Genomic DNA, 27,758 nt, shown 5'->3' with positions numbered 1-27,758 from the left:
GATTTACTAAAAGCAAATAGGCTGCTCACTTTGTATTTTCTGTTTTCTTAGCGAATGTGGTGAAAATTCACTTTGCAAAGAATACCCAATCACATGCAAGGAAAAATAAATAAAACAGCATTTTTACTTGAATGTGCTTGGATTATGAAAGTCACCTTGTTTACCAAGCTCAGGGAAAATTCCCTTGCAAAGTGCAAATCCCTTTCAATGTGAACAGCCTATTAGGCTTTAGTAAATCAAGCCTTTCCTGCTCGATTCACCCATCAACATAGTGTTGACAGGAAAATCTCTCCCGCCAAACCATTGTATTCCCCGGTGTGGGGGTGGGCAGTGATTATTGCTAACGGCTATACCAGCATGTAATTGCATGTAAATTCCCGCAGGCTGGTTGTAGACAAGTTGATCGATCAATTAATACATTAAGCCTGCCTATACATGATTTGAATCTTGGCCACTTTATGCTGAACTGGCCGAGATTCAAACCACCTATGGCCAGTTTAAGTCCCTTCTGTCTTGTTCTCCCTGCCTTTCAGAGTTAAAAGTGAGCCGCAAATGGGCAGCTCAATGTACACTTCTGACACTATTCTATTCTAGGATGAAATAATGCACATGTGCAGGAATGGCGCCATCCTGGCCAATCAAGATGCCGAAGACTCCAAACTTAGAAAAAAGGTGAAGGTGCAAACACTGCCAGAAAAACACCAAAGGAAAAATGGACCTACAAAGGCTACTGATTTCAATACAAAAGTGTATTTATTGCACAATGGCAAAGATGGGGAACCCCTTCCCCACACACCCCTTGAGGATATCCTCCCTTTCACACTGGTAAGCAAATGTTGATCCTCCCTTTTTTTCCCCTGGCCCCCCACCCAACACAACCCATTCCACTCTAGGGGCCAGCAACCTTAGGGGATTAGAGTGGGGTGGGTTGTGTTGGGTGGGGGGGGGGGGGGCAGGGGAAGGGAAGGGAGGATCAACATCGGTTTACCAGGGTTGAGGGGAGGATATTCCCCAAGGGGTATATGTGAGGAAGGGGTTCCCCATCTTTGCCATTGTCGATTGTCATATGTATGTCCAGCAAATGCAATTTTGTATTGAAATTGGTAGCCTTTGTAGGTGCATTTTTTCATTGGTGGTTTTTTGGCATGCATATTTTGGAAGCACCTCCCTCTATGCATTAGGGCAGGTGTGTCAAACTGTGGCCCTCCAGCTGTTGCTAAACTACAAGTCCCATCATGCCTCTGCCTTTGGGAATCACGCTTTTAGCTGTTAGCTTTACAATGCCTCATAGGATTTGTAGTTCTGCAACAGCTGGAGGGCCGCAGTTTGACACCTCTGTTTTAGGGTAAGGCTCTTTTCACGGCACTCCCAAGATTCATACAGTCGTGGGTTTTTATCTTGAAGTTGCAAGAACTGGCAAGGGAAGATAACGTGCACACTGCAGTGCTGGAATGGATCAATTTGCTAGGTAAGTCCGCCATAATGTGCAAATATGCTGTATATACTTGCACAGTATGCCAAAAAAATTCCTAGAGGCCCACATTTCTTTATTTGCACTATTTTTTTCCATCCAATTTACCTGTAAAATAGTCAACATTAAATATACAGTATGTTTTCAGAATTTTTCAAGTTCTTTTAAAGACAACTACAATTTATTGAAAAATTGTCTGGATTTGCTAATCCATGTAGACTAGTTTATATGAAGGCAAAAATGTCTTCTTTTTTTTTACATGCATTAAATGTGTTAACTGTTTTTGGAAAAACAGAGGACAGAGGACAATAATTAAGTTAGCCTAAAGACAAACAGACAGACTAAGCATGCAGCAAGCAAGTTTGGAAAGAGGCATGGCAGTAAGGGTTAGTTGGAAGTTACCTGGCAGGCAGACAGTCTAGCCGTTGAGTTAGTTGTGAACATTGTGGCGGTGAGGCAGCAGGCTGCTGACAATCTACGAGAAACTGATAAATTAGAAATATGTACAAAGAGATAGCACAATCCATGGTTATATGGAAAAGAGGAGAACACTGCAGTACATAAGTGTTATAAGACATGGTAAAGCAACTTAAGGAAAACATATGTAACATTTAACCACTTTCAGTTTCTTTAATGTCTAATTGAACTTTCAGTTTAAATCAGATAAATACTTTCCTGGTACATCAAAACCAAATCTAAAAGTTGGTTGTCTTTAGAAAGCAAGCAGCCACAGCCTGAGTAGAAAAGCCTATTCCCTGTCAGCATGCTGCAGAGAAGGGCCCTTATTCTCTCTTTGGAAGCTGTGATCAGAGCTGGATTTCTCCAACAAGCAAATCTCCCTTCATTCAAATCTCTCTCTGATTTAAGCCCCGTACACACACGCAGATCGTCGTCATACAAATGTTCGTCTTTTCTCCCCGGGATGTCGGTGTCTGTTGAAAAGTGCAAAGACAGCACAAGGACAGCACAAGAATTTTGTCTGCAGACTTCAGCTGACTGCAGAAGTGATGTCATGTAATGGTTAACTTTCCCTGTGTTTTTTATTTTCTGAGCATGCCCAGTCTTGCAAATCTGCGGTCTGTCGGCCGAATTCTGTACTGACAGGCGAACAATCGTCCGTTCTGGTGTCCGCAGACACAAATTTTCATGTTTGCAAGAAAGACTTTTGTCCGCGGATTGTGCGCAGACAGCTGTCGGAGGCACCATACTAACACGCGTACAATCGGCAGATCTTTCGTCCGCCGACGTTTGTATGCCGACGATCGGTACGTGTGTACGGGCCTTTAGTGTGTGTGTGTGTGTGGGGGGGGGGGGGGGTGTCACACCTCTTCAGACAGAGAAACCACTGCTTCCACACAGAGAGAAGAGGCATTTCTGTATACCATTCTGACAGGGGACAGGCTTAGAAACTGCAATCATTATATGTATATATATATATTATATATATATATATATATATTTCTTAGCAACGACTCTGGAGAATACAATGGTGGTCAATGCAATATATTTTGTCTTGCGGTATTTGCGCAGCAGTCTTTCAAACGCCATTTTTTTGGAAAAAATTAATTTCACTGCAGTTAAAAAAAAACTAAACAATAAAGTTAGCCCATTTTTTGTATATTGTGAAAGATGATGTCACGCCGAGTAAATAGATACCCAACATGTTACGGTTTAAAACACCCGCGGAATGGTGACAAACTACGGTCAATAAAAATCTCCATAGGCGACGCATTAAAATTTTTTAATGGTTACCAGTTTCGAGTTACAGAGTAGGCCTTTTTTTAAAATTATTGCTCTCGCTCTGGCGTTCACAGCGATACATCACATGTATGGTTTGAACAGCGATTTAATTTGTGGGTGCGACTTCCGTATACGTTTTCTTTCGTGCGCGAGCTCACGGCGACGGGGGCGGTTAAATTTTTTTTCCCTATTTTCCCTTTTTTTCCTATATATAGTTTTTAAAAAAAATAAAAAATCTGATCACTTTTATTGCTGTCACAAGCAATGTAAACATCCCTTGTGACAGCAATAGGCAGTGACAGGTACTCTTTATGGAGGGATCGGGGGTCTAAAAGACCCTTGACCCCTCCACTGTACTTCAATGTATTCAAAATGCCAAAAACTGCATTTTTGAATATAGTCACTTTTTAAATTTGGCGCCTTTAGCAGCCGAGTAACCTGGACGTAACGTCATGGACGCCGCCTCTGGGTTACGTCATCGGAGACCCGATCAAAGCTGAATCCAGCTATTATCAGGACTTCCACCAGGTGGGACGGGAGACCCGGGCAGAACCGCGGAAGGTGGCGGGAGGGGGGGCGTTCCCTCCAGCTCGCTGGGGTAACGATCGAGTGGCTCCCGAGCTGCATCGGTCATTACTGCCTGAAAGCTGACGGCCGGCTCTAAAAAATGGTGCCGGGATGATGCCTCTAGCTGTAGGCATCACCCCAGTATAGCCACTTATTGTAGCCGACGTAGGGCTACGTCGATTTGCAGTAAGTGGTTAATATAAGGACACTTACCTGTCCAGGGATCCCGCAATGTTGACACCCTGAGCCTATTTGCCCATCGGCTTCGGGTGCGCGCACCGGCATTTCAAGTAAGGGAAACCAGCAGTAAAGCCTTCAAGCTTCACAGCCGGTTTCCCACTGTGCGTGCACTTTCTGAATGGTCCCGCTGTCTTCTGGGACACACACAGGTCCCAGAAGGCAGCGGGAGGAAGGAGGAGGGGCCGGACATGACGTAGAACGCCGTGCAGCGATCTTACCAGGAAGTGGTAGCGGGTACCTGTCAAAACCAGGTACTCAGTCCCCCCTGCCCCCCAAAGAGTGCCACATGTGGCAGTGGAACAAGCGGAGCTTCCCCTTTTGGGTGGAGCTCCGCTTTAAGAAATTGATCTGCAAGTCATTGAACACCTTTTGTTTTGAGGCACCTGGAATGTATTTAGCAGATTTAAACTAAGAGTTCAGTTAGGCTTTAAAATTCACAGGGTAGATATTGAGGGTAAATCTCTAAAACACTGGTCAGGATTATAAAATTCTCTCCACTGAAAATACTTTTTCAACCGACCAAGTGAAAATAATCCTTCTACTCATCAACCTGAGTGCACACGCTTCTACTGATAACAGGTAACTAAATTGTTATCTTTTAATAATTGAAATTATGCTAAACTGCGATATAATTTTTCCATTTCAAGTGATGCTCAAAAATAGAATTAGTTAAAATTGTGCAGAATGTCACAAGCTGAAGTTGTTCTACATCATACAAAGAAATGCCATATTTGGTAAAGTTGGTCAGGTGCGAAAATGTGCGAAAAGTGATAAAATGTCCTGGGACAAAAATGACCAAGAGCTAATCTTTTATATCTGAAAGACAGGAAAGATTAGCAAGGACGGCAAACGGAAAAAACTGAAAAGATACAGTGGGGTTGTTTTACTAAAACTGGAGTGTGAAAAATCTGGTGCAGCTCTGCATAGAAACCATTCAACTTCCAGGTTTTTTTTGCCAAAGCTTAATTGAACAAGCTGAAGTTAGAAGCTGATTGGCTACCATGCACAGCTGCACCAGAATTCCATACTCTCCAGTTTTAGTAAATCAACCCCATAATTTACTTTTAAAATAAACCTTTCATTCTCTAGAGATGAGGACCCCGAGGGATAGTCCACTTCTGGATCATGGGGATGGGGCCTATTTCTCCTCTCCCCTAGAGAAAATTAGCAATTCAACCTTTCAGTGCAGGCACAGCCCCTTGGTAAGAGATCATTTTTTTTCGCACTGTTGGGCTTTAAAGAAATCATATTGTAAGAAATAAAATGAGGCTGCAATCGCTGACCTTTTCTGAAAGTGCTAGTTGCTGGGTTATCATATCAATCCCTTTGCTTCAATACTTTCTGAGTATTACATTCTTTCAAAGCATAAAGCTCTGTTCACATATCATTTAGCACTAATATGTATACTGTATATTCATGATATTGTCATTTAACCGGTTGCCGTCCACACACCGTCTATTTACTGTGGCAGTGTGGCTCTCCGAGGCAAACCGATGTAGGGCTACGTTGATTACGCATCTGCAGGTAGGGGCGAGCGTGCGTCGCCGGTGGCGTGCTCCCGCCCCCGCTCGTCTGCGGGGAAGCCGATGCAGGGGTCAGCCAGCTCTGATTGCCGCCTGACACCCGTGATCGTTCCCCACTGAGAGAGAAGGATGGGCAGCTGTTGTAAACACAGCTGACCGTTCTTCTCCCTGGAATGATGACAGAGCTCCTGTGATCCTTCTACATAGGAACACAGGTCTCTATGGTCATTCCACAAGCCACGCCCCCACAGTTAGAAACACTTTTAACCCCTTGATCACCAACACTGTTAACCCCTTCCCTGCCAGTATCATTATTACAGTAACAGTGCATATTTTTTAGCACTGATTACAGTAGTAATGTCACTGGTCCCCCCAAAAGTGTCAGAAATGTCAGTCAGTGGGTCCAATCTGTCCACCGCAATGTCGCAGTCCCGCCAAAAAATCGCTATTACTAGTAAAAAAAAAACAATAAAAATGACATAAATCTTTCCCATAGTTAGTAGATGCAGTGGTTAAAAGCAAATAGTTGCATACGATATGTAACACTACTGAAGCACATTTATTATCACTTTTATACCCTATTTGTAGAAGTATAGAGTGGCCAATTTGTGAACAGAGGTTATAGGTTTTTTAGTTAATTTTTCTGCAGTGTACTTTGCAGTGCAGCACCTTGGGATTACCAGCAGATGGCATTAGAGAGGTTAGAATGGGCAAGTGCAACTGCTTACAAATACACAATAAAATGGAAAGCATAACATTTGTTTAGATTTAAGGAAACATATAAGAACCCCTAGGATGCATTTACTAATCAGTTTAAAAAAATACTAGACAACAGGCTGTCAAGCTGATCCTCCAACTTCAGTTCTTACTGAGGCTGGTTTACTAAAAGAACCTATTTTTCACTAAGCCTACTAAAGCTTCCAATGGGAACAACTGTTCAGGTGTCATCTTTTACAGATTTCCTGGAGAGATTTCCTCTTCACTTTCTGTTGTAATATGTTCTATGTTCAGAATTTTAACAGATTGGCTTTAGATACACATGAATTGTTCTGCACATGATTGGTTGTCCAAAGCAAACACAGGTTCTCTGGAGTAAGCTGCCCTTCACATTGCGGCTTTTAAATCGTGTGACCTCATCTGAAATCACACAATTTCAAAGCCGCATGTCAGTGCAACTTCAGGTGCCACTTGGAAGACATCTGTGCAACTTCATGCACAGATGTCTATTCAAGTCGCACCTGAACTCCCCAAAAGTAGTGCAGGAAACATTCATTTTAAACAGTGCGGCACCGCAAAAACGGCACTGCACCAATTTGAACAGAGTGATTGCCGGCAATAGGCTGCGACATGTCATGTAAATTGACCTGTCAAATACCATGACATGTCGCACCAATGTGAACGGGGGCTGAGTGAAAAATGCAAGCCTTTAATTGAACATGTCATGATTTGGGAGATTACAGCTGCACACTTATACTATGTACGGCATCTCACTATGCAGTGAAGAAGAGGGTCACCATGACTGCCAAGCAATTAGTATTTTCAGCTTTTCAAAAGAAGTTGCACGAGAGAGAGAGATAGAGAGAGAGAGAGAGATACAGTACATACACAGTACACAAGTCAATGGAGTGAAGGCAGTTATAGTCAGAGACAATGGCAATACCAAAATGTAAACTTAGGATTCATTTCTATAATATACAGTGTTAATGTAGTTAGTATTTTTTTTTACTTATTTTACAAGCAGGAATTAATTCAAGAGTGTTGATGGGAGCCACTTTGTTATACAATATAAAAAGAACTGGATGCTATCTGGAGAAAGACAATATATTATGGATCCATTTCAGTTTTTTGTAATAGGGCAAAAATCCCTGTTATAAATACAATATATGCAGCATTCACATACAAACATACCCATCTTGGACATGGATTCTGCTCTGCTACACCATTACAATACACATGTCAATATTTAGTTGTAAACTGCACATGAAAACTCAGTAAAGCCAGATGGATACAGTACTAGATTTCTCCTCACTTCCTGTCCTGGACAGGAAGTTCGTGTAAATTTCTAACAGCAACACAGAAACCTTTTTTTTTGTTTAGTAAAGTAGATGAAGGCTTAAACCCACTACTTCACTTTCCTTCTGGTGAAACTATTGGCATGGGACAAGTGAGGGTAAAACTCTGTAATGGAGCCCTGGAAAGCAGAAACACCTGACAGGGGGTCCATTCCTTCCTCATTCTATCCAAAACAGAAAAAAATTTTGGACAAATTTTCAATTTTATTGGATACCAATACTGTGCTTTTAAAATGTATTCTGCACGTGAGGACTCGAACACGCCCGAGCCCATCTGTACTGCCCAGATGGTAAGGTTAACGTGCCACAAATTTGTGGCAGTGTTGAATTGTAACTCTGTTAACTTGCTACACAATTTCATTGACAAGTTGTACATTTGAAGAGCACTTGAAGCGCAAGTTCCAGTTGACACTTTTCCAATTTGTAGCAAATTTGCGTGGCAAGTCTGTAGCAGGAGATAAGTTGCATTGGTGAGTCTACAGCAAGAGCTCAGCAAGTCACAGTGACCCCTGTGGTGGGATGACTATAGCACAACATAACTGAACCAGAACTTGCAGCAGACTTGCATAATGTTTCCAAAGAAAGTCAATCTGGAGTCATGCAATGCAGACTTGCTGCAATTGTGCAACAAGCTCGTGAATCCTGGCAAATCTAGCAATAGCTTAGCAAGACATTTTCCATTTTACAGAAAAATTGCTTGCTATCTGGGTAATTTGGGAGCTTGTTTAGGGCTACATTCATACTTAAGTGTCACATTTTTTTTTTTTTCCAAGTATGTTGTTTTTGGAGCAGATTTGAACGTTTTTGCAGCTTTTGTCAGGTATTTTTTTCAGGTGTTTTTTAAACTAAGGTGTGGAGTGCTGCTGAAAAAGGGTTGGAGAGCTGCTATTTGAGCAGAAAACATGCAACAAAACCTTGAACAAAATGCTCAAAAAAAGCTAATGTCATGCTTTTCAGGTGTTTACATTAAAGTCGATGGGGACAAAAATGCTCAATTCTGCCTGAAAAGTAGCTCATGTAATTCTTTGAGCGAGGGACGCTTTGCTACAAGCAACAAGACGCTCACTTGAGTGTTTTGTAGCTTGTAGCTGAAAGATCAAAAGTGCTCAACAAGGTGAAACCTATTGTTTTCAATAGCCCTTGTTCACATCTAAAGACATGTTACTTCACTTTTTTGAGTGACAGGCCTTTTGCTACAAGCAAAAGGCCTGTAGCTCAAAAAAGTGCATGAGCTGCTTTTCAGGCAGAATTTAGTTCTTTTGTCCTCTTAGACTTCAATGAAAACGTCTTAAAAGCACGGCATGACCTTTTTGAGCAGTTTCAAGAGTTTTCTTGTGCATTTTATGCTCAAACAGAAGCTCTTCATCACTTCTTCCGCATGGCCCTGCACCTTTTAGTTGAAAAACGTGCAATTCTGCTCCAAAAAGCACTTAAAAAAACACATGAAAATGTGACCCTGTAAATTTAGCCTTAAGGTTAAATTTAACTTTGTTTTTATATTTTTATTACAAAGTATCTTTACCTTGTAACTTTTTCTTCTAAAGCATTGAAATGCCAATATTGATAAGAATAATGTGATTGACTTATTTCTATTATAGAGCAATTTAATCATTTTTTCATGATTTTTAAAAACATTTAGCATTCTTTTTTTTATTTTCAAAATTAACCTATTTTCTCTTGTTTGGAGGATTTTTTGCTTTTTTTTATATTTATAGGGCAGCAAATAGGACTAATTTAAATGCTAAGTTCACTTTTTTTATTTTCTAAATTCAAGCTCCCCTATACCCCTGTTGCAGAAAAATATAAGCGTTCTATGTTGTTTAAGACAAGGCCTTACACACCAATTTCACTTTTTCGGCCCCATTTACACATTCTCACTTACCACTTACAAAAAACATAGGTCTTTTGTAAATGGGAAAATGATTGCCTTTGGATAAATACTATCTTACCTTTTAAAGGTATTATTTTTAACTGATATTTTATATTTGGTATTTACAATTTTGTTTTCACAAATAAACATTAAACACAGGGTATACCTATGTCTCATAAAATTATTTATTTTTGAGAGAATACACCAAGGAATATTTTCTTTTAAATGTTATTTCTGGCCATTAAAATTAAAAAAAAAACTTTTATAAAAAGCTGATATCCATCCACTTTAACAGTGCAATATGGCAAAGTGCAGCAAACTGAAAAATAATTTTATGATCTTCATAACTACTATCCTATAAACTTGGCACAACATTCTATTAACCAAAAAAACCTAAGCCACACAAACACATAAAGGTTTAACAACAACCTATAACATAATAACATTTTTAAAAGAGGGATTTCATTGGTGCCACAACACATAGATTATTATAAAAACAGTTTTATTTAGATACAAATTTAAAAAGACATGGGTCATACAGTTGCTCCCCAATAAAACATTTTATAAAGACATTTTTTTCCCATACACAACATGCATACATATAGATACTATGTGAATCGCAATGCTTGTTGCTCGACATGTTATGTTTTTCTGCTTCTTCAGGAGCTGTAAAGCATGTGTAACTACAAAGAAACTTGGTAATGAGTAAGCGACAGTCTTAGTCTTGAAACGCGTCTACCTATTGTCCCATGTCTCACAGTTTGAAGTTTGATGCCTATTTTTGATGTTGGAATAAATACACTCCTGTTTGATTTTCACTTCGGAGTGCGGTCACTTTCTTCTTGATCAAATAACTACAAAGAAACAAATGCAATATTGTTGTACTTGTTTCTTTGTAGTTACACATGCTTTACAGCTCCTGAAGAAGCAGAAAAGTAAAACATGTTGAGCAAAATTATTGTGATTGACATAGTATCTACAGTATATGTATGCATCTTGTGTGTGGGAAAAAATTCCTTATAAAATGTTCTATTGGGGAGCAACTGTATGCCCCATGTGTTTTTAAATTTGGATCTAAATAAAAATGTTTTTATAAAAATCTATGCGTTGTGGCACCATTAAAATCCCTCCTTCATTATTCCTTCAAAAAATCCTATTTTTCTGGGATGAAGGTGCCTTTGATCAATGGATGTAGGTGACTTACTCAGAGAATAGTAAAACATAATAACATCAATATTTTAACACATTAAAAAGTATAAAAAGATTATTAAAAGATCAGAACAAAAATATGTAAAAATGCATTTTTTATTTATTGATATATTACATGGTATGTCCCTTTAAAATAGCAAATTATTAAAAAAATGAACAAACAATGAATCAGAGATCATTCCACATAAATACAGACAAAAAGACTACATGGGAATATTTTTCGTGCGCTGAAAGTAGTTTCTGCTATCATGTGTATTGAGACCTATCTGGATGAGTCTGGATCTTTAATGTATTGCTGTACCTGTGGTAACCACCAGATACACTTGCTCTTAAAACCTAACTGTAGCCATTGTTATTATTATTTTTTTTAAATTTGATAGAGTGGGGAAGAATAAAGATTTCTGTCAGGTAGTTATGTCTATGACATCCAAACAACTTAATCACCCAAGCGCTCACTCCAATGGGAATAACAGGCGTGCTGCTCTCCTCAGGCGGGGAACTCCTATCAGAAGTACATACAAAAGAGAGAAAAGGAGGCGCAAACACCTTGTGCATTACCCTTTGGACACCTTAAACTTTTATTAAAAAGCCAAAAACATACTCACAGATATGAAGAACATTTATCGCATAAATTGAGTCCTCTACATGTGGAGGTAAATGGCCCTATCGTTGGACTGCTTTTCGGGAGACACGCTCCCTTCCTCAGAGCTCTGACGAAACACGTCAGCAGTCCAACGATAGGGCCATTTACCTCCACATGTAGAGGACTCAATTTATGCGATAAATGTTCTTCATATCTGTGAGTATGTTTTTGGCTATTTAATAAAAATTTTAAGGTGTCCAACGGGTAATGCACCAGCTGTTTGCGCCTCCTTTTCTATCTTTTGTATGTACTTCTGATAGGAGTTCCCCGCCTGAGGAGAGCAGCACGCCTGTTATTCCCATTGGAGTGAGCGCTTGGGTGATTAAGTTGTTTGGATGTCATAGACATAACTACCTGACAGAAATCTTTATTCTTGCGCCTCCTTTTCTCTCTTTTGTAAGTAGTTATGTCTATGACCCCCATTGGAGAAATTTATGTTCACGTCCTGTCCCTGTGACACCCACACAAGAAACAGGGGAGTGGTTGTCACCAGGTCAGGAAGGCGTTGTCAAAAGTTCTAACCCTGTTGGAGAGATTTTCTATTCCTTCCAATCCTGACATCAATACAAACCTAACACAGGTTTTTAACTCTTTCCTGCTTAATCCAAAATGCGCCCATAAAGCAGATTTTAGCATCACATTGATCTTCAAAATATGTTTCCAAACATATGCAAGAGATACCTATGTTTTTTAACAGTAAGAAACTGGTATTCCTTGGGACCCTTTTTTGGTTAACTGCTATGGACTAAGTGCTGGGGAATGCTTATGCATTTTCTATGAATTGACCCTCCTCCCAAGCAGCTTGTTATCTTTTTGAAAGCTACCCTGTATGGATGCAAAAGATCAAGATGAAAGAGCCATACGAAAGAAGAATTCCTATACTCCACCATGGTTCAACTCTCTGACCCCTATGTCACTAGAGGACTCAGCAGTGATTTAAGGAGTCACAGGAAGGAACCACATGACAAAGGACACCATCCCAATTCCAGAAGTGCTGAATGCCGATGAGACTGATGGAGGCTGCAGCACTGGAACAGAGGGGAAACAGAAGACACACAGACTTCTGGAGAGGAGGGTATAGGACCTCTTGTTTCGTGTGACAAATACATTACAAAGATAATGCTATAAGGAAGAGTAAAATGCCAGTTAAGGCTTGCCAAAATTGAATGTATTTGTTGCATTCAGTTTTGTTTTTACTAGCTTGTAAAATATATACAGCATTTCCAATTTTGTCTGTCCAAAAAAACACCACTTGATGTCCGGCCATGAGGTATTATGACACTGTAATATAATAGCACCAGAGAAACACATGGGACACTTGAATAATTTTTCTACCTATTTGCATTGTCTTATGAATCAAACTCAAGATGATATCCATATTCATGGTGCAAATAACAAACCAGCAGCTTACCCTACTTAACTACATCGTGTTTGGATATGTCAGGACGGCCCAAGAGGCAGCTGAGACAACCAGAGCATTTAGGCAACAGAGAAGGTGCATCAAATGTATCATGGAAACAGTACCTGCCTTGCACCTTTATAAGGTATCAATTAAGGAGGCAAGAAAGACCTGCAGCCTGATTCAATATAGGAAAATGTAATACTACAGCCAGGTATTAACAAAATAAACACACATGAACACACACACAAAAATGTCCTTTAAAAATGGTCACATTTACTGCATAGTTGTTAGATGTATACCCTGAAACATTTATGGGATTGCTTTGCAAAATAAATCAATTTCACCGTAGGTGGTGTTTACTTCATAAATCCAATTAGATTCATAATATATTTTATAAAATCCCTGCACTTAAGTTTTGTGTTTCAGGAGTACACAAGATAGGATGAAAATGTCTTTTCCTTTAAAGGTACCCACATTTATGCCAGAAAGTTTACCAGATGCAGCAAATTAAAGTTTCAAATGCCAAAATCCTACCTATAACAACAATCATATAATGATTTAATCTAAATGAAGGATAAGCCATGCCAAGTGGCATTCTACTGTACAAGTAGTCTGCGTCTGTGCCCAATAAGAGCACTCTGGTGGTCAGGGGAATAGCATTTAGTGGAGTTTAGCTATAAAACTGGGCAAAGTCAGGCCCCAAGAAAAAATATGAACTATATCACATAGGGGACTACTTGTAAAAAAAGAGTAGGGGACAGAAGACACTTCTCTGGTTTATAAACGTAAATGCAATCTGTTGTTAGTCAGAGCATTTACCTTTACAGTTTAAAATGGAATACAGGGTCATTTTGGAAATTAAAATGTATTCTTATTTTTAATGCATAGCAGAAATATACCTGGTGGTGTGTTTACATCCTATGTGGCTTTAAAGAAATATTTGTTTAATAGTCAATTTACAGTACATGTGAGATTCACCAAGAAACTCTAAATGATAATCTGTCTGCCCTCCTCACTATTTATGGACAAAGATGCAAGATGCAATACAAGTTTAAAAGTTAAAAAAAAAAAACAGTTTCCATATTCAATAATGTAATACACAATTTAAATAAATCTTTTAAATAAATAAATATTATAAAATATTTTCAAACTGCTTGGCACAATGGTAATGCCAAGGGGTACACGCATGCCTTGTTTAAATTAATAAAAATTAAATAGTAATAGTTTTTGCAAATTTCTAGAAAAAAAAGAAAATAAAAACAACAATATCCATTCTAAATATCCATTTAGTCCATAAATGTGTGCTAGAGAAAAAGAAATAAAATCCCACACATAAACTGGACTTTTTTTTTTTTAAACTGCAAAACAATTTGTGCTACATATTACCGGGTCTATGTATCAATGCTCAACCAAACTTGCTATCCTATTTAAAATGTTTACCTCAAATCATTTTTATTGCAAATTCGAATTGTGTGGATTAACCCCTAGATGTGTTACACATTTCTTAAATGGAGCTTTACTGAAAATTTCACACAGACAATATATATATATATATATATATATATATACATACACATTTTTTTAACATTTAAATAGGATATGCCATAGCAGAAGCCATATTGGCAATTCTTTTTGTTTAACATTAGCGTTGATTTTTTTTAATATCTGAATTCTAGTTTAGAAATTGTTTGGCTCAAACATTTGTTCCTTAACATATTTTTCCAGGAGTGGATAGTTATTATTTAAAAAAAATTGTGTGTGCTATTTAATAACACTTTTAACATGTATGTCGGGAAAGGACCATTCTATGTGTTTTTTTTTTTTTTCATGCATATAGATATAAATATTTCAGGATGATTAAATTTGCTTTGATACAGAGACCCTTATATATACATTTACTGCGCTTTTTCCTAACCTGTCTGCCTCCACTGACTGCATTTTTCTAAGCCTGGAAAAATTATTTGATGTGCTGCTATTACAGGAGAAAAAAAGGAATTTTGATATAGATCTTCTGTCAGGCACAATCTGATTGAAGAAGTAGAGGAGTGATGATGTAATATTTTCAAGTGTCCATTGCACCAATTTTATTTTTAAGTCACCAATAGAGAGCGCCTTTAAAATTATAAAAAAATATGACCTAGTTCAGTCACCAGTCTTTACAACACCTCTTCGTGGTGGTCACTGTTCCTCCTGCCCACTTTTACGTTCTGGAGAACAGATCCAGGAGACAGGCAGCTGAAATGAAATTCCTGTAGTAAGTTACCAGGTATTTGGGGGCTATATTTCTTTTTGTAATCACTGGCAAGAGCCCTTTATCACAGCTGCTGCTTCAAAGTTCTTGTGTAATTCCAATTCTTGCTTTAAAGGCAAACAGTAGGCCAATATTAATAAAAAAAAAAGGTAATCAATCATAATTTTAGAAATGCTCAAACTGAGCAATTCCATGTTCAATGCTGAAAATTAAAATAAGTAAAGAAAAGCAAAATTTCAATTTTTTTAAAGGGGCAGCCCCAATATAACCTCCAAAGATCTAAAGCACATTTTAAACTGAAAATTAAGTCAATTCTGTTTTCTAATTAAATATAAGTAAGAGATATAATTAAGAGAACATGCTCTTAATAGATAGATAGATAGATAGATAGATAGATAGATAGATAGATAGATAGATAGATAGATAGATAGATAGATAGATAGATAGATAGATAGATAGATAGATAGATAGATAGATAGATAGATAGATAGACAGATAGAACAGTTTACAAATTGCAAGAAAGTTGTATGATTTGGTTTCATTAATCTTGCAATAACTGTTTTTAAGAAACAAAAATGGTAACAGAAAATAAAACATCCATGTCCTATTAAATAAAACATCATTTTAAGCCAGAAAGGCCTGCCCCTTTATTTTACAGTTAGTTGCAAAGATAACGTTAGTAAGCCTATTATCTTACAGAAAACATTAAAACAATTTGACACAATGAAGCAGGAGGCAGTGACGGAACATTTTTTTTTTACTTGTCTCTGCATGCAAATTTAAAAACAAAAAAACACTGGAATAACTTTCACATATTGGAAGCTTTAAAACATATTATACTTATTTGGTATTGTTGCACCTGCTTTATTTCAAGAATCTTTCATTATTTTTTAAAGAATTTTATATGACATGTTTAGTAGTACTTAAACTTTACCTCCCCAAAGCACAGATATATTTTTTTTATCTGTATTCCTAAAAAACTGTTACTGATTATTATTCATTCATAATCGATTTGTATAATGCATATATTTAAAAATATATATTTTTTCACTTGATTTTGATTTGATCATTTTGCTAAATAATAAATAAAATTACTTATTACCAAGGTTCTGCTTTTCTCACAGGAAAGGATGTTACATCCTAAAAAAATATTACCTGGTGATTTATTAAAAATGGGGCACATATTTTAAATGTAATGGTGTAATTTTCCCAGGCACCCAGCTGCATGAATGCTAAAAAAGAAAATCACCTTAATGATTCACAAAACTAGCATCAATTCAGAAAAGTATCCCCTTGGTAGTATCACAAATTAAGCTGAAATGTTAAATTTTATTGGAAACTACACAAATTATAGCACAGTTATCAGAAAAGAAAATAGATATTAACTTAAGATAATTATAAGCAACGATTAAAGAGTGCATTATCTAATCCTAAACTATTCACACTAAACTTCTTCCTAAACTATCTAACATTACAAAGCTGTGTAAAGTATAACACATACATGTCACAAGCATCAAGTGCTTTAAAGCATAACTCCACTTTTGTTGAGAAAAAAACATTCCCCTCTGGGTGATCTCTGTACATTACAAGGATTGTAAAAAACTTTGTTGCAGATTCATACCTTTTGTTATTCTGAAGAATTCATTGTTTGTTCCTCTGTGCCTCTGTGCTGAGTTGGTCAAATGGGAGTGGTTTCATAATTATCTGTCAGCTGTGGCAGCTGCAGGGCACTAATGAGGAAATCTGCTGGGCCTGCATCCCTTTAGACGTGTCCCTTTTGGGAGTCTCTCACCAAAAATGTCATTTTTGTTGCAGGGGATGCCAGAAATCCAACTTGTATCTTAGGCAGACTTCTGGGAAAATTGGTGAGCCAATTACAAAAGCAGTAAATTATGTTTCTGGGGAGTGGTCAGTACACTGTATACAGAACAGCTCCCGGTAGCCATATTGCATTGCATTTTCAGAAAATTACAACAGCTACAGATTGAAAAGGAAAGGAAATTTCTAATCACATTCAATTACAATATGATTTGTGTCACAATTGTATACGCTATTCCGTTTTTTCTTTATTTGCTATTTTTTCTCCACCAAAGTGGAGTTACCCTTTAAATAAGTAATGCAGCTTTACAGCTGGCACCTAATGCTGACACAAGGAAGTTTTAGACCTTTCAGATCAGTTTTGGTGCACATGGGACCCCCCCTTCCTCCCAATAATGGTCTCCCTGTCCACCTAAATAATGGGTGTTCAACCTGTGGCCCTCCAGCTGTTACAAAACTACAAGTCTCGTGAGGCATTACAAGGCTATTAGTTACAAGCATGACTCCCAAGTGCAGAGGCATGATGGGACTTGTAGTTTCGCAACAGCTGAGGGCCAGAGGTTGAGCACCCATGACCTAAACCTTCACTTCTGCTCAGATCCTGAGCCAAGCCACTCCCCTAACCTAGCTAGCACCAGTTCAATGCCAAAAGCCTCTATTGGCTGCTAAGGCTTCATCATTATTGATTGTCAAGGGCAGCATCAGGCTCCAGACCATCAGAGATCATAGACCCTAATCACTTTGAAAGCAATCTGGAAAACTTAGAAGGTGCCTGCATGTGTCTCCTTACCGCAAAAAACATTCATATATAGTGAGTTTTATTCTTTATGTCCCTGCACAAACAGATCATTAGAAAAAAAATGTCCTAACCCCTTTTATTGAGATGTCATATACTGTGGAAAATAAATTGACATCTCCTTAAAATTAAATTATCTTGTGGAATGTAGATATAAATTATTAAGGATTAAACCAATAGTGGCAACATTTAAGTCCAAAAAAGTAAATCTTTTTGCCTTGCTCCATAAAATCTAATAGTATTTCCACCATACCACATCAACAGAAATATCATTAAAGTCACCTACAAAGGAAACCAGCAATACTATATATGTACACAAAGGTTGTTGTATTTTTATTTTTTTTTTTATAAATTTAAATTATAACATGAAACATAGACAACTGTAAAGAATTTTGCATAAAATAAAAGTGTACACAATTTTACTAACAGTCTTAGCGTCATTGAGGTTAGACCCTGAAAATACATTTTCTTCTTATATGTGCAATTTATATGTTATATATGTACAGTTATTTATTTTCTTTAGCATTAGCGTTAGTCTAAAACAGTGCAAGTCTTTTTTTTTTAATGAACATTGTTTACCCAAAGATGGAAACAAGCAATTCAAATCTATGAATAAAAAATTGAGTCAAGCAGAAGCCTACAGAATCCATAGGAGTAGTTGCCTTGTGTTTTACAACACATTAGGCTGCCTAGTTGAATTGGCTTAGGTCTTACATGAGAACAGCTGTCAGAGTATATTGAGAAGGAAAACAGAATGTCAATGTGCTTACAAAAAAGGATACATTCTGGTAAGATGGCTGGATATTATAGAGGAAATGTACTGACGTTGATAGGTGTACTGAAAAAATGAGGTCATGTCACTAAATATAGTCATGAAGAGGCCTCAAGTAATGATGTTGGCATTGCTCCATATTCACATACCCATACCATACATCTGCCTAGTCAAGAAAAATGAGCCAAAAAAAATGTATTTTTTGTCATAAAAAATGTTATAGGCTGTAGAAGGCCCAATGTTTCTTCATGCTAAAACTATTTTAATGAAACAAAACACGATCTTCTAGCAATTTTAAAAATAATGACTTCTTCCTGCAAAACATACTGTTAGTCACAGCATTATAACACCAAAGCACCCATTGTTACTCCATACATTATTAGTGATTAGTAAAAAAAAGGCCACTTTGGAAAACCAACACAACAAAAACAGGACTATTCAAACTGTGCTTTATATTTGTGTTATAAAACAAACTTCCATCAAATTGTCATCATGTCTCCTGAAACCCCATGCTCTGAGCTGTTCTCTAGAAATAAGCTGAACCCTCAGTTTGTGCTATGTTCTATACTTCCTATACTTTTTGTTCTTCAAACTTTAACTCCTGCATGTTATATACAATTTGAAGGTCAATTGCACAGAACATCCACCAACATTAGATAATATGTTTCTGCCCCAGTATTTTAAGGTTGATTGTTACGGTTGACTCATCTGCCAGTAACCAGTAAAACCAAGATATATACATATATATATCAATATATATGTTTTTTTTTAACTTACTGATTTGACTCTGGAATAAGCAATGATTCACTGAGGGCAATGTGTTCTGTGTAACTAGGGTAAGACAGAAGTCTTGGAGAGAGAACCCGGGTTGCCTGAAGCCTTGATTCAATTAATGGATAGTTAGTCTGGAGATGCTGCATGTATCTGGGAGATGATGCAGCGAGAAGGGAGCTGTTACCTTTTTGCCTGGTACAAAGAGAAGTGGCAGAAAGAGAGTGAGCATCTCTGGTTCTGGGTGACGATGGTGTCGATGATGAAGCTGTTAAACCGAAGAGGTTCCTTTGTTGCCGGGAGATAGAAGATTCCTCACTGTATGTAAATCTTTGGTTGGAAGACGAAGGAAAGAATTGTGTATTAAGCTGTCCAGTGCTCCTTGAGGCTGATAGCTGGTGCAAGAGGAGTGTAGAGGACTTCTCTGGGCTGGAGTTGGCTGATGATGAAGCTGTTGGAACCCTGAGTGGTGGCCTGTCTTGTGATGCTTGGAACGGAAGCTTGCTGCAATAGGTGTGAAGCGGGTTCCTGCCAACTGGAGCTGGGAACTGCTGCAAAGACAGCAAACGTGTTACCTGGGGTTGGTGGATGGACGATGTGTTGTGTAGCTGTTGCTAACTGATGCTTGGAAACACTGGTGTTTTTCTTTGCCCTTTGATCGTTTAGCTCAAATTTAGTTAAGTGTAGATGTGAATTGCTTCTTTAATATAGGAAAGCCAACAGACTACCAGGTGGCCATTGATCACTATGTGTTCCCATTCATAAACAGGATTTGGTATTTTTTGGGAACTTAATATTTGTTATTTAGATACACATACACGGATATGCTTTTTGGCTCTTTCAGTGTAATATTTTTCTAAATGTTTACTATACCCTTTCCCTGACCTGTGGAATATCATTTTTTTGCAGATATTTTGTTTTTTTTATCAGTGATTTTTGAAGATCTACATTAACATTGTGTAGTAAAATGTTGTCGGCTAATACTCTACATTTAAAGACTAAAGGCAAAATCTAGTAGGAAACAAATGAGGCACCAATTTTGCACATTTGTTCCCAAGAGGAATACTAGCCCAGTGCATACTTTTTGTAGGCTTTAACAGAAGATATTCTAATGAAGTATATTGTAAAAAATTTGAGAATTCAAATATCTAGTTAAGAAACAAAATGGTTTAATAGGGCCTTCTTCCCTATTAAAAGGTATTGTCAATGACTACATTTATATTGAATTTCAAGTCTTGGGGATACTCATAAATATATTTAATATAAAGTATTCATCATTTCATAGGTTCAAGATGTGTTTTATGTATTGGCCCCTTAAAATTATTTTTATAGCTTTTCAAAAAAATCCCATGGCCACTATGTATCTAGATCAGCTATGACTTATTTTTCTATTGTATTCTCATTTAGATCACTGATGGCTGAAACAGACCAACTTTGATAGAGCTAGTAGTGTCAACCATAACAATGTAAACTAGTACAATGTTAAGTTCTAGATAACTGACGTTTGATTATATAGTTTTCACATGCCATATTATACTGTGTTTAAAAAAAGCAATACACCTTCCATCTGAAGTGAGGTCTGCTTAATAAATATAAAGCCTAATGTTCCCATGACTAATATTCATGTGAATGCAAGTAATTAGCTTGCAAACTGTAAACACTTTGGGGTTAATTTACTAAAACTGGAATTGGTTTCTGTGCAGAGCTGCATCAGATATTGCACTCTTCAGTTTTAGTAAATCAACCCCTTTGCATCACATTTAGCTATAGTTATACTAAAAGCTATGCAGAAAAATGTAATGCACTACACATATTTAGTAAGCAAACACTAAATGATGCTCAAAAGAAAAAAAATGTTTTAGTATAATAAACAAATTAGAAATGTGGGCAGACTATTAGATGTTCTGTGCAATGGGCTTCCAAACATCTGAACTAAATTACATCTGAATCACGAAAAAAGAAGTTAAATCTGTGGCATATTTCCAATGGCTAGCAGTCATCCAAACCCTTCAAATCCAGTACAGGCAGTCTTTTTTTTATACTAAGCCAATGTTCACATTTTTTCACAATTTAAAAGGTAAGTAAACCCTAACAAAGAACTTCTTTTGTTAGCTCCCTTTTGGTATGTTAAGTATACCATTGAAAGCATTATGCAATATGTTTTTGACAAGTGGAAACATAAAATATTAATGCTGTCTGTAATCTTGGAGCTGATAACTTCCTGTGCTCTCTAACTGGACTGCAAACTTATTAGTTTACATTGTTTACTTCTCTGTTAGATTAAAAGGGGACGGGAAGTGCACTCCTAACACACTTCCTGTCCTAGGGTAACAATGCTACTTCTCCATAGATACAGTATTGAAGGATCAAAAGGTGAAAATAAAGAAAAAAAAACATGAAAAAAGGAAAACTAATGCAGCCATCACATGTAAGAACTGGTAAGCTGTTATTTATTATTTACATTTTTGTACTGGAAGATACACAATTCTCACCCAGTTATGGGTGCAGCTAACCTGTAGGCTGCAGTCTTATCAGCAGTGATTCAGCTCAGACTAAATGCTTCTTATAAGTATAGGTAACAGTCATGCTTGATGCAAATAAAACGTGTAAACTTCTATCAAACTGCCTAAATTGTCTCATTTAAAGTAAATATTGTTTATGAAGCAACATACAATATGTCAGAAAAGCTATGAAATAAGTAATGAAAACTGAAAAAAACAAGTATTTGGACATTATAGATATCCAAAACTATGATATTAAATTTCCTAAAGGTACCTAAGAACTATGCAATTACATATTTTGTTAGAGCATGAAATTTAAACTATCTACCTCTAGTGTAAGTTTCTAAATACAAAGTTAAATTTATGGTATTAGAAAAATATTAACTTAAATAAAACCAAGTACTTTTTTTGTTTATTCTTCAAAACAAAATTTGTAAGTAGACTAAAATGTTTGAGAGAGACACTGCCAAATATCTTTATAACTTATTTTGCAGGTCAAGTTGTCTTCATTATTGTTGTTTCTTTTCAATATGTATCAAATCAACCACAGAACATATCTTCATCAAAATTTTCCCATGGTGTTATCTTCAGAATTCTTAGACTTTTGCCAGAAATTATATTCCGTTGACGTAGATGTTCATTTTGAGTAGCTCCTGTTTGATTGCGGCTACATGACTCATTCTGAAAAGGTTCCACATCAAAATGTGCAAAAACATTCATTTAAATATTTTGCACTGGGATTTGAGTTCATACTGTTTGAAATATTGATAAGAAACCTAAGATTATTGACAATACTTTCAAAGTTCATTATTTGAACTTAAGTTTTCATTGTCCACTTAAATTGTATTTGAAATATCTGGAAAGTACATAAGACTTTGAGAAAGAATTTATGAACTAAACAAATTCTTATTTTTAGGCAGTTAATAAAAATAATAATAATATAAACTACAGCAGGAAAAATGAAAAGGTCATGTGACTATTATTCTCCTTTCAAAGGCAATCTTTAGATTGGAGCCCTGTAATATAAAAAGTATTTTACGATAAATTCTGCAGCATCACTAAACAGCAGTTGCACCATACCATAATCTTCCTGTTCGAGTTCCAAATTATCTAGAAGATATGCAGAATTTGAGGCTGATATTTTGGCACATGGTTCCAAGGAATAATGGGTTCCTTGATCTTAAAGTAAGCTTCACACAATCCTTTTTATAATGACTTGAACATCTGAAAGATGAAAATTCTGAATTGAAAAGCTGTCGTTTTTCATGCTTGATTTCTCTCTGGTATTGTTGCTTTTTTCAGTTATCTTGAATAAGTAACATTCACTGATACTTCGCTCTTCCATTTCTGTAAAGAAAACTTGCATTCTTGTCACCTGTGCATTCACTTAAGATGGTGACACCGAAGAACTCCACTATGGATGCCTCCGATTACAAAGTCAAGTTGTCTATGATTTACATTTTCTGCTCCGTCAGTTGGCATGACCCAGATTTAATGATACTGTATTTTGTAAGACTCCTTTGCCAGAAAACTGGGATAGGCTAACCTTCTGCATTATTAAATCTGCAAGTCTTTAAGGCTGCTTTATCGTGTAAAGAACTTCAATATATGTTATTTTATAAACACAATACCAAACACAATCCCTAATTTTTGATGTTGGGAATCGGAAAAAAAAATTGGTATTTGGAATTCCACTTTTTATGGTGCTACTTTGAACACCACAGCTCACTTGCACTAGTATTATGGAATGGCCATTGATTATCTATTAAGATATTTTGACTAGTTGTGTGAACTTGCCCTTCCCACTGCAACCTGATTTTAACACAACGCAGATACAGATTAGATAAAGTGTTGACTGGGTTCTTAGCCAGAAGTGCTTGAGTTGATGGTCTTTGCTAAATGGCCCTTTCCCATGCATTGATACACTTTATTTTAAGGGACTTTAAGTACCTAACTTAAATGGCAAATTAAAGGTCAATGCACGTAAAACGCAGCAATGGGAGACTTTTAAAATGTATTGAAACATTATTCATTTTAGCTGCATTAACTTGCATTTTTTCACCTGCCCGAGTAATATGCTAAGCAAGCACTGGTGTGAATAGTCTCTGAAAGCAAAACTGGGATAATACTTGCTTTAAGTTTGTTACATGTCATATAGCATAATTTTAAAAATGTATAAACATTGCAGCCTACCTTTATAGATGATCTTTTCTGTAACTTCTGTAACTTTCAGCAGGGAAAAAAATCTACCTGGTTTATTTTGTTATGAGGGAGCTGTGTTTTCCATAATTTGCCCAGTTTGTACACATAAAAATGATAAAAGTGCCACACACACACCGCTGCAAACCTTGGTGTTTATTATAAAAATTCAGATAAAAAGCATCACACCCTGAGCACAGCAAGGGGACAGTTAACGCGTTTTTTAATGCACCAGATCGCTTATTCATAACAATTATGATAAAGCGCTCTAGTGCATGAAACGTGTTAACTGCCCCTTTGCTGGGTTCTTGCTGTGATGCTTTTTATCTGCATTTTAAAAATAAACACCAAGGTTTGCAGCAGTGTGTGTGGCCATTTCATCATTTTTTTATGTGTAGCATTCGTGGTGGTGAGTCGGGTGCGCACCTCTTCCTGTGAACAGCATACGGATTACAGCGTATCCAGCCTGTTTGTGGACTAACCCAGTCTAAACTGTATGAACAGATATTACCTTATCAGTTGTACTAGATTTGAACTGCCTATCTTAACAAAAAGTTAAAGGTTTAGGATCTTGGTTTATCCATTGAATGTTAATGGGAACTGGATTCAGCCAGTCCCCAGCATAGCTATTGGGACAAATCATGCATGAGCTAGCCGAGAATACTTCCAGTCAACCATGACACCTTCTCCACAAAACATTGAAAAGGTAAAAAATATTTTTAAAAAAATGTATTTTAGGTTTGCTGTGTGAAAAGGAACACACAACAAATTTATAGCGTTTTTTAATATTTGACTTCAAAAGTGGAGAAACACTTTACTGTTACTTTACTGATACCCACTTTTGCCAATTTGCAACTGAGGCCAGATGCAGTGACGATTGTAATGTTTATGGATTCCAGGAGATGATTTGTGGCCAGAAATTCTTTGGAAGGAACAGTTTGTCAGTCAGGGCAGCTATTTTAACACATTGATTGTTTCCTCCAAGATAGGGGTGTCACCAAGGATGTCTGCACTCCCAATGCATAAACATATGCTTGTGACTGACATGAGTTGCACAAAAAAAGTATTTGGTGTTTAAGTTATTCCTGCATATCTATCCACCAAATATTTACTATGGGTCACTTTACTGTTTATCTTTTATATAGCCTTTACCTTGCCTACTTTGCCTACTGCTGGTTTGCTGGTAAGCACATTTTCAGAAGGAATGATAGAGGAACTCAGATCCTAGTTGAATACTGTTTAAAGCAAAGTGCCATAGTAGCAGAGTCCAGGAAAATTGATGTTTCAAGTTTGTAAAGGATATCAGCTTTCCATGAGCATCACTTTGGCATAGAATAATGCAATCCACCTGCATCCATGACCTTTAGACAAAGTTTGCAATTTTAGGGAGAAACATTCAGTATGTAGTTCACTTATCTATGCATCTGTCCTCACTTCACACCTTCTGATTTAACTACTGAATCTCTTTCATGATCACCAGTTTCAGTAACCAGGTTCTTTTCGACAAAAGACCTCTCTCATGGTTCATACTCAACAGATTTTTACTCACCCTAAAGTGTATGTAAAGCCAAAACAACTGTTTTATTAACCTTTTTATGGATTGACAAATGGTTGTAATGTCTGTCAAGGTTTTTTTTCCTGTCTGTGTCCCTGCTCTAAAGATCTACCTTCTCTATTTGTCCTGGGTATGTGGTTCACAGAAAAAGAAAACAATGAGCAATCCAAAATTTTACAGCTGTTACCAAAACAAGAGATGAATGAAAATTGCCCGAATGGGTACAAGGAAAGAAAACAAAGTAACAGTTTAGTTTAGCCCTCACCGACTCTATCCACAATTAAGTAAAAAATAAGGTTTTTGGCTATATACTGTATACACTTTAAAAAGGTACTTCACTTTTAAAGGTATATAAATGGAAATTGTTAACACATTAATATATACCTGGCATATATCACTGGATAGAAAACCTAACCTTCAAACCATAATTCTTTATTGAAAGGGATACATAATGAAAGGGTGAGTGAAAGGGATACATAATAAAATGTAGGTACTATATAAAATAGTTTGGGTACCAGCATCTCTCTGGCTCTTGGTAGGTACAATCTGCTTAGAATCAATCAGTGGTGACATAAACTCCTACATATTTTATAATAACCTAATAAAATAATTAAATATAGTGATAAGTGATGTTGTGCTTACACCCTCCCCAGATGCATTAAAATATGAACATAAAACATACATTATACAAACAAAAGTATAGACTAGCTCCTAAACATTCTTAAAATGTATAGAACAGAGTTCTGAATTTTATTTCTAACCAGCAAATGGTCTAGTGGTCAGCCTCAATTTCACTAGTGGATCTTAAATGCAAATAAGCATATAGTATGTATGTATTTTCCTGTGGTTGTATAGGATTTCTCAGGAAGCTCCTGTTCCCTCCCACAATCCAAAAACACTTTATCAGGAGTCAGCTTGAAGAGGACCATGCATTTATATATTGTGTGTGTATAGATATATATATATATATTTTTAATGCTAGAGACTGTTTGCTCCAATGTAGTATTTGACTCTGTTAAACTAACCCTGTTAAATAGTGGTGATTAAAACTAAACTGGAGGCTATATACATAGTGTCTAGGTACAAAAGTCATGTGTATTTTTACTTAAATATTGGTGCCCTTTGTGTATTTCTTCCATATCTGTGCAGTAATTCAACAAAAAATATCTTTTGCACCCTGTCTCTTGCAGGAACATCCTAAAACATAGACCAGTCACTGCTTTTCTTTCTCCTTGTGCAGGGTGACTGGTCTATTAGCCACACCTTCCTGTAGTCCCTCCCACACCTCTGCTTCTCTGGCGATGGAAAGCACAGGGATGATGTCACCACTACTTTTAAAAGGTCAAATATAGGCTTACAAAAGCTTTTGGTGCTCACAAAGTGTATTTATATATTTTGTGGCTTGTGAAGAATGAACTATTTTGTGTCTGAATTTTAACTTTACCAATAGTTTCCTATCGGTGGATTTCTGATATTAGTAGATGATGAATTCCTTACCATTTTTTAGTCACCCTACTCCAATTTAAGAACCATTCATTTTTTTTTTCTTGCAGATAACAAACAGTGCATGTATTATACGAACATGCAAAAGGTTGGATGACCATGCATGATAAATGAAATTTGTTGTAAAGACAAGGCTTGAGACAATCACAAAATTGTGAGGTAGTAAAAGCAAAAGGTGAAGCTTCTTCAGCTTGGCAAATAGCCACCTCATGTGAGGTCAGTATGTTGGAATGACTCGTACCTCTTGTTTTCAATGTCACTGGTGCCCAGCATGTTTGACTGCTGGGTTAAGGGCCTATACGTCAAGGTGTATAGAAGTGTAGAGCTGGTAGGTGGTGCTGCACTTACTTTGGGACTGCCAATCTTGCTTTTTCCCGCCTTGCCTTTGGAACGCCAGGATTGCTCATGGTCAAACTCTAGGTCTTCCAGCCTCTGTGTGAGAGCCAGTTTCTGTTGGATTGCCATCCGTAATAGAGAGTTCAGAGTCTTCTTCTCATCCTCTGCAGCTGCCAGCTGTCTCTGCATCTCATCCAGTTGTGTCACATACTCATCACACCTGGTCAAGCAAAAAGACAGAGAAAATGTTAATGTTTTATTTGTACATTTCTAATAGAAATTGACTAATTTAATAAAAAATGCTAGACAAATTAGTAGGCCGCAAAGGAAGCATGATGGCCCATTGTGTATGTGGTGCTTCCCACTGGCTTCTTTGTCCTTTAAAAATGTAGGAGACGTTGGAAGGAATGAGAGCTTGCTAGGTGAGCAGGTATTTGACACACCTGAAACGGTCTGATACTTGCACCAATGCAGTGACGTTTTATGATGCAGTTGTATGACCACCAGAAAGGTAAATAT

The 27,758-nt window shown here is 37.0% G+C and overlaps 1 protein-coding gene across 12 annotated transcripts in view; it reads right to left on the bottom strand.

The window, feature by feature from the left end:
- BICD1 (BICD cargo adaptor 1) overlaps window positions 1-27,758 on the bottom strand; it is a 305,305-nt gene that overhangs the window by 4,508 nt on the left and 273,039 nt on the right. The window contains exons 7-9 of one of the 12 annotated variants that reach the window (XM_082256160.1): window positions 27,252-27,459; window positions 19,333-19,696; window positions 1,874-1,946 (exon numbers count right to left, since the gene is read on the bottom strand). In XM_082256160.1, coding sequence (XP_082112286.1) covers window positions 1,874-1,946; window positions 19,333-19,696; window positions 27,252-27,459 — 645 coding nt within the window. Of the gene's footprint in view, window positions 1-1,873; window positions 1,957-14,560; window positions 14,973-15,010; window positions 15,096-18,100; window positions 18,541-18,605; window positions 19,697-27,251; window positions 27,460-27,758 lie in introns of those variants that run through there. The other 11 variants (XM_082256162.1, XM_082256163.1, XM_082256161.1 and 8 more) reach the window with 11 other exon arrangements.

Source organism: Pelophylax lessonae, assembly GCF_965119305.1.
Source record: "Pelophylax lessonae genome assembly, chromosome: 4".
In the NCBI taxonomy this organism is placed as follows: domain Eukaryota; kingdom Metazoa; phylum Chordata; class Amphibia; order Anura; family Ranidae; genus Pelophylax; species Pelophylax lessonae.
Note: the sequence above shows the minus strand (reverse complement) of the source record. Positions and strands in the feature narration are given on the sequence as shown.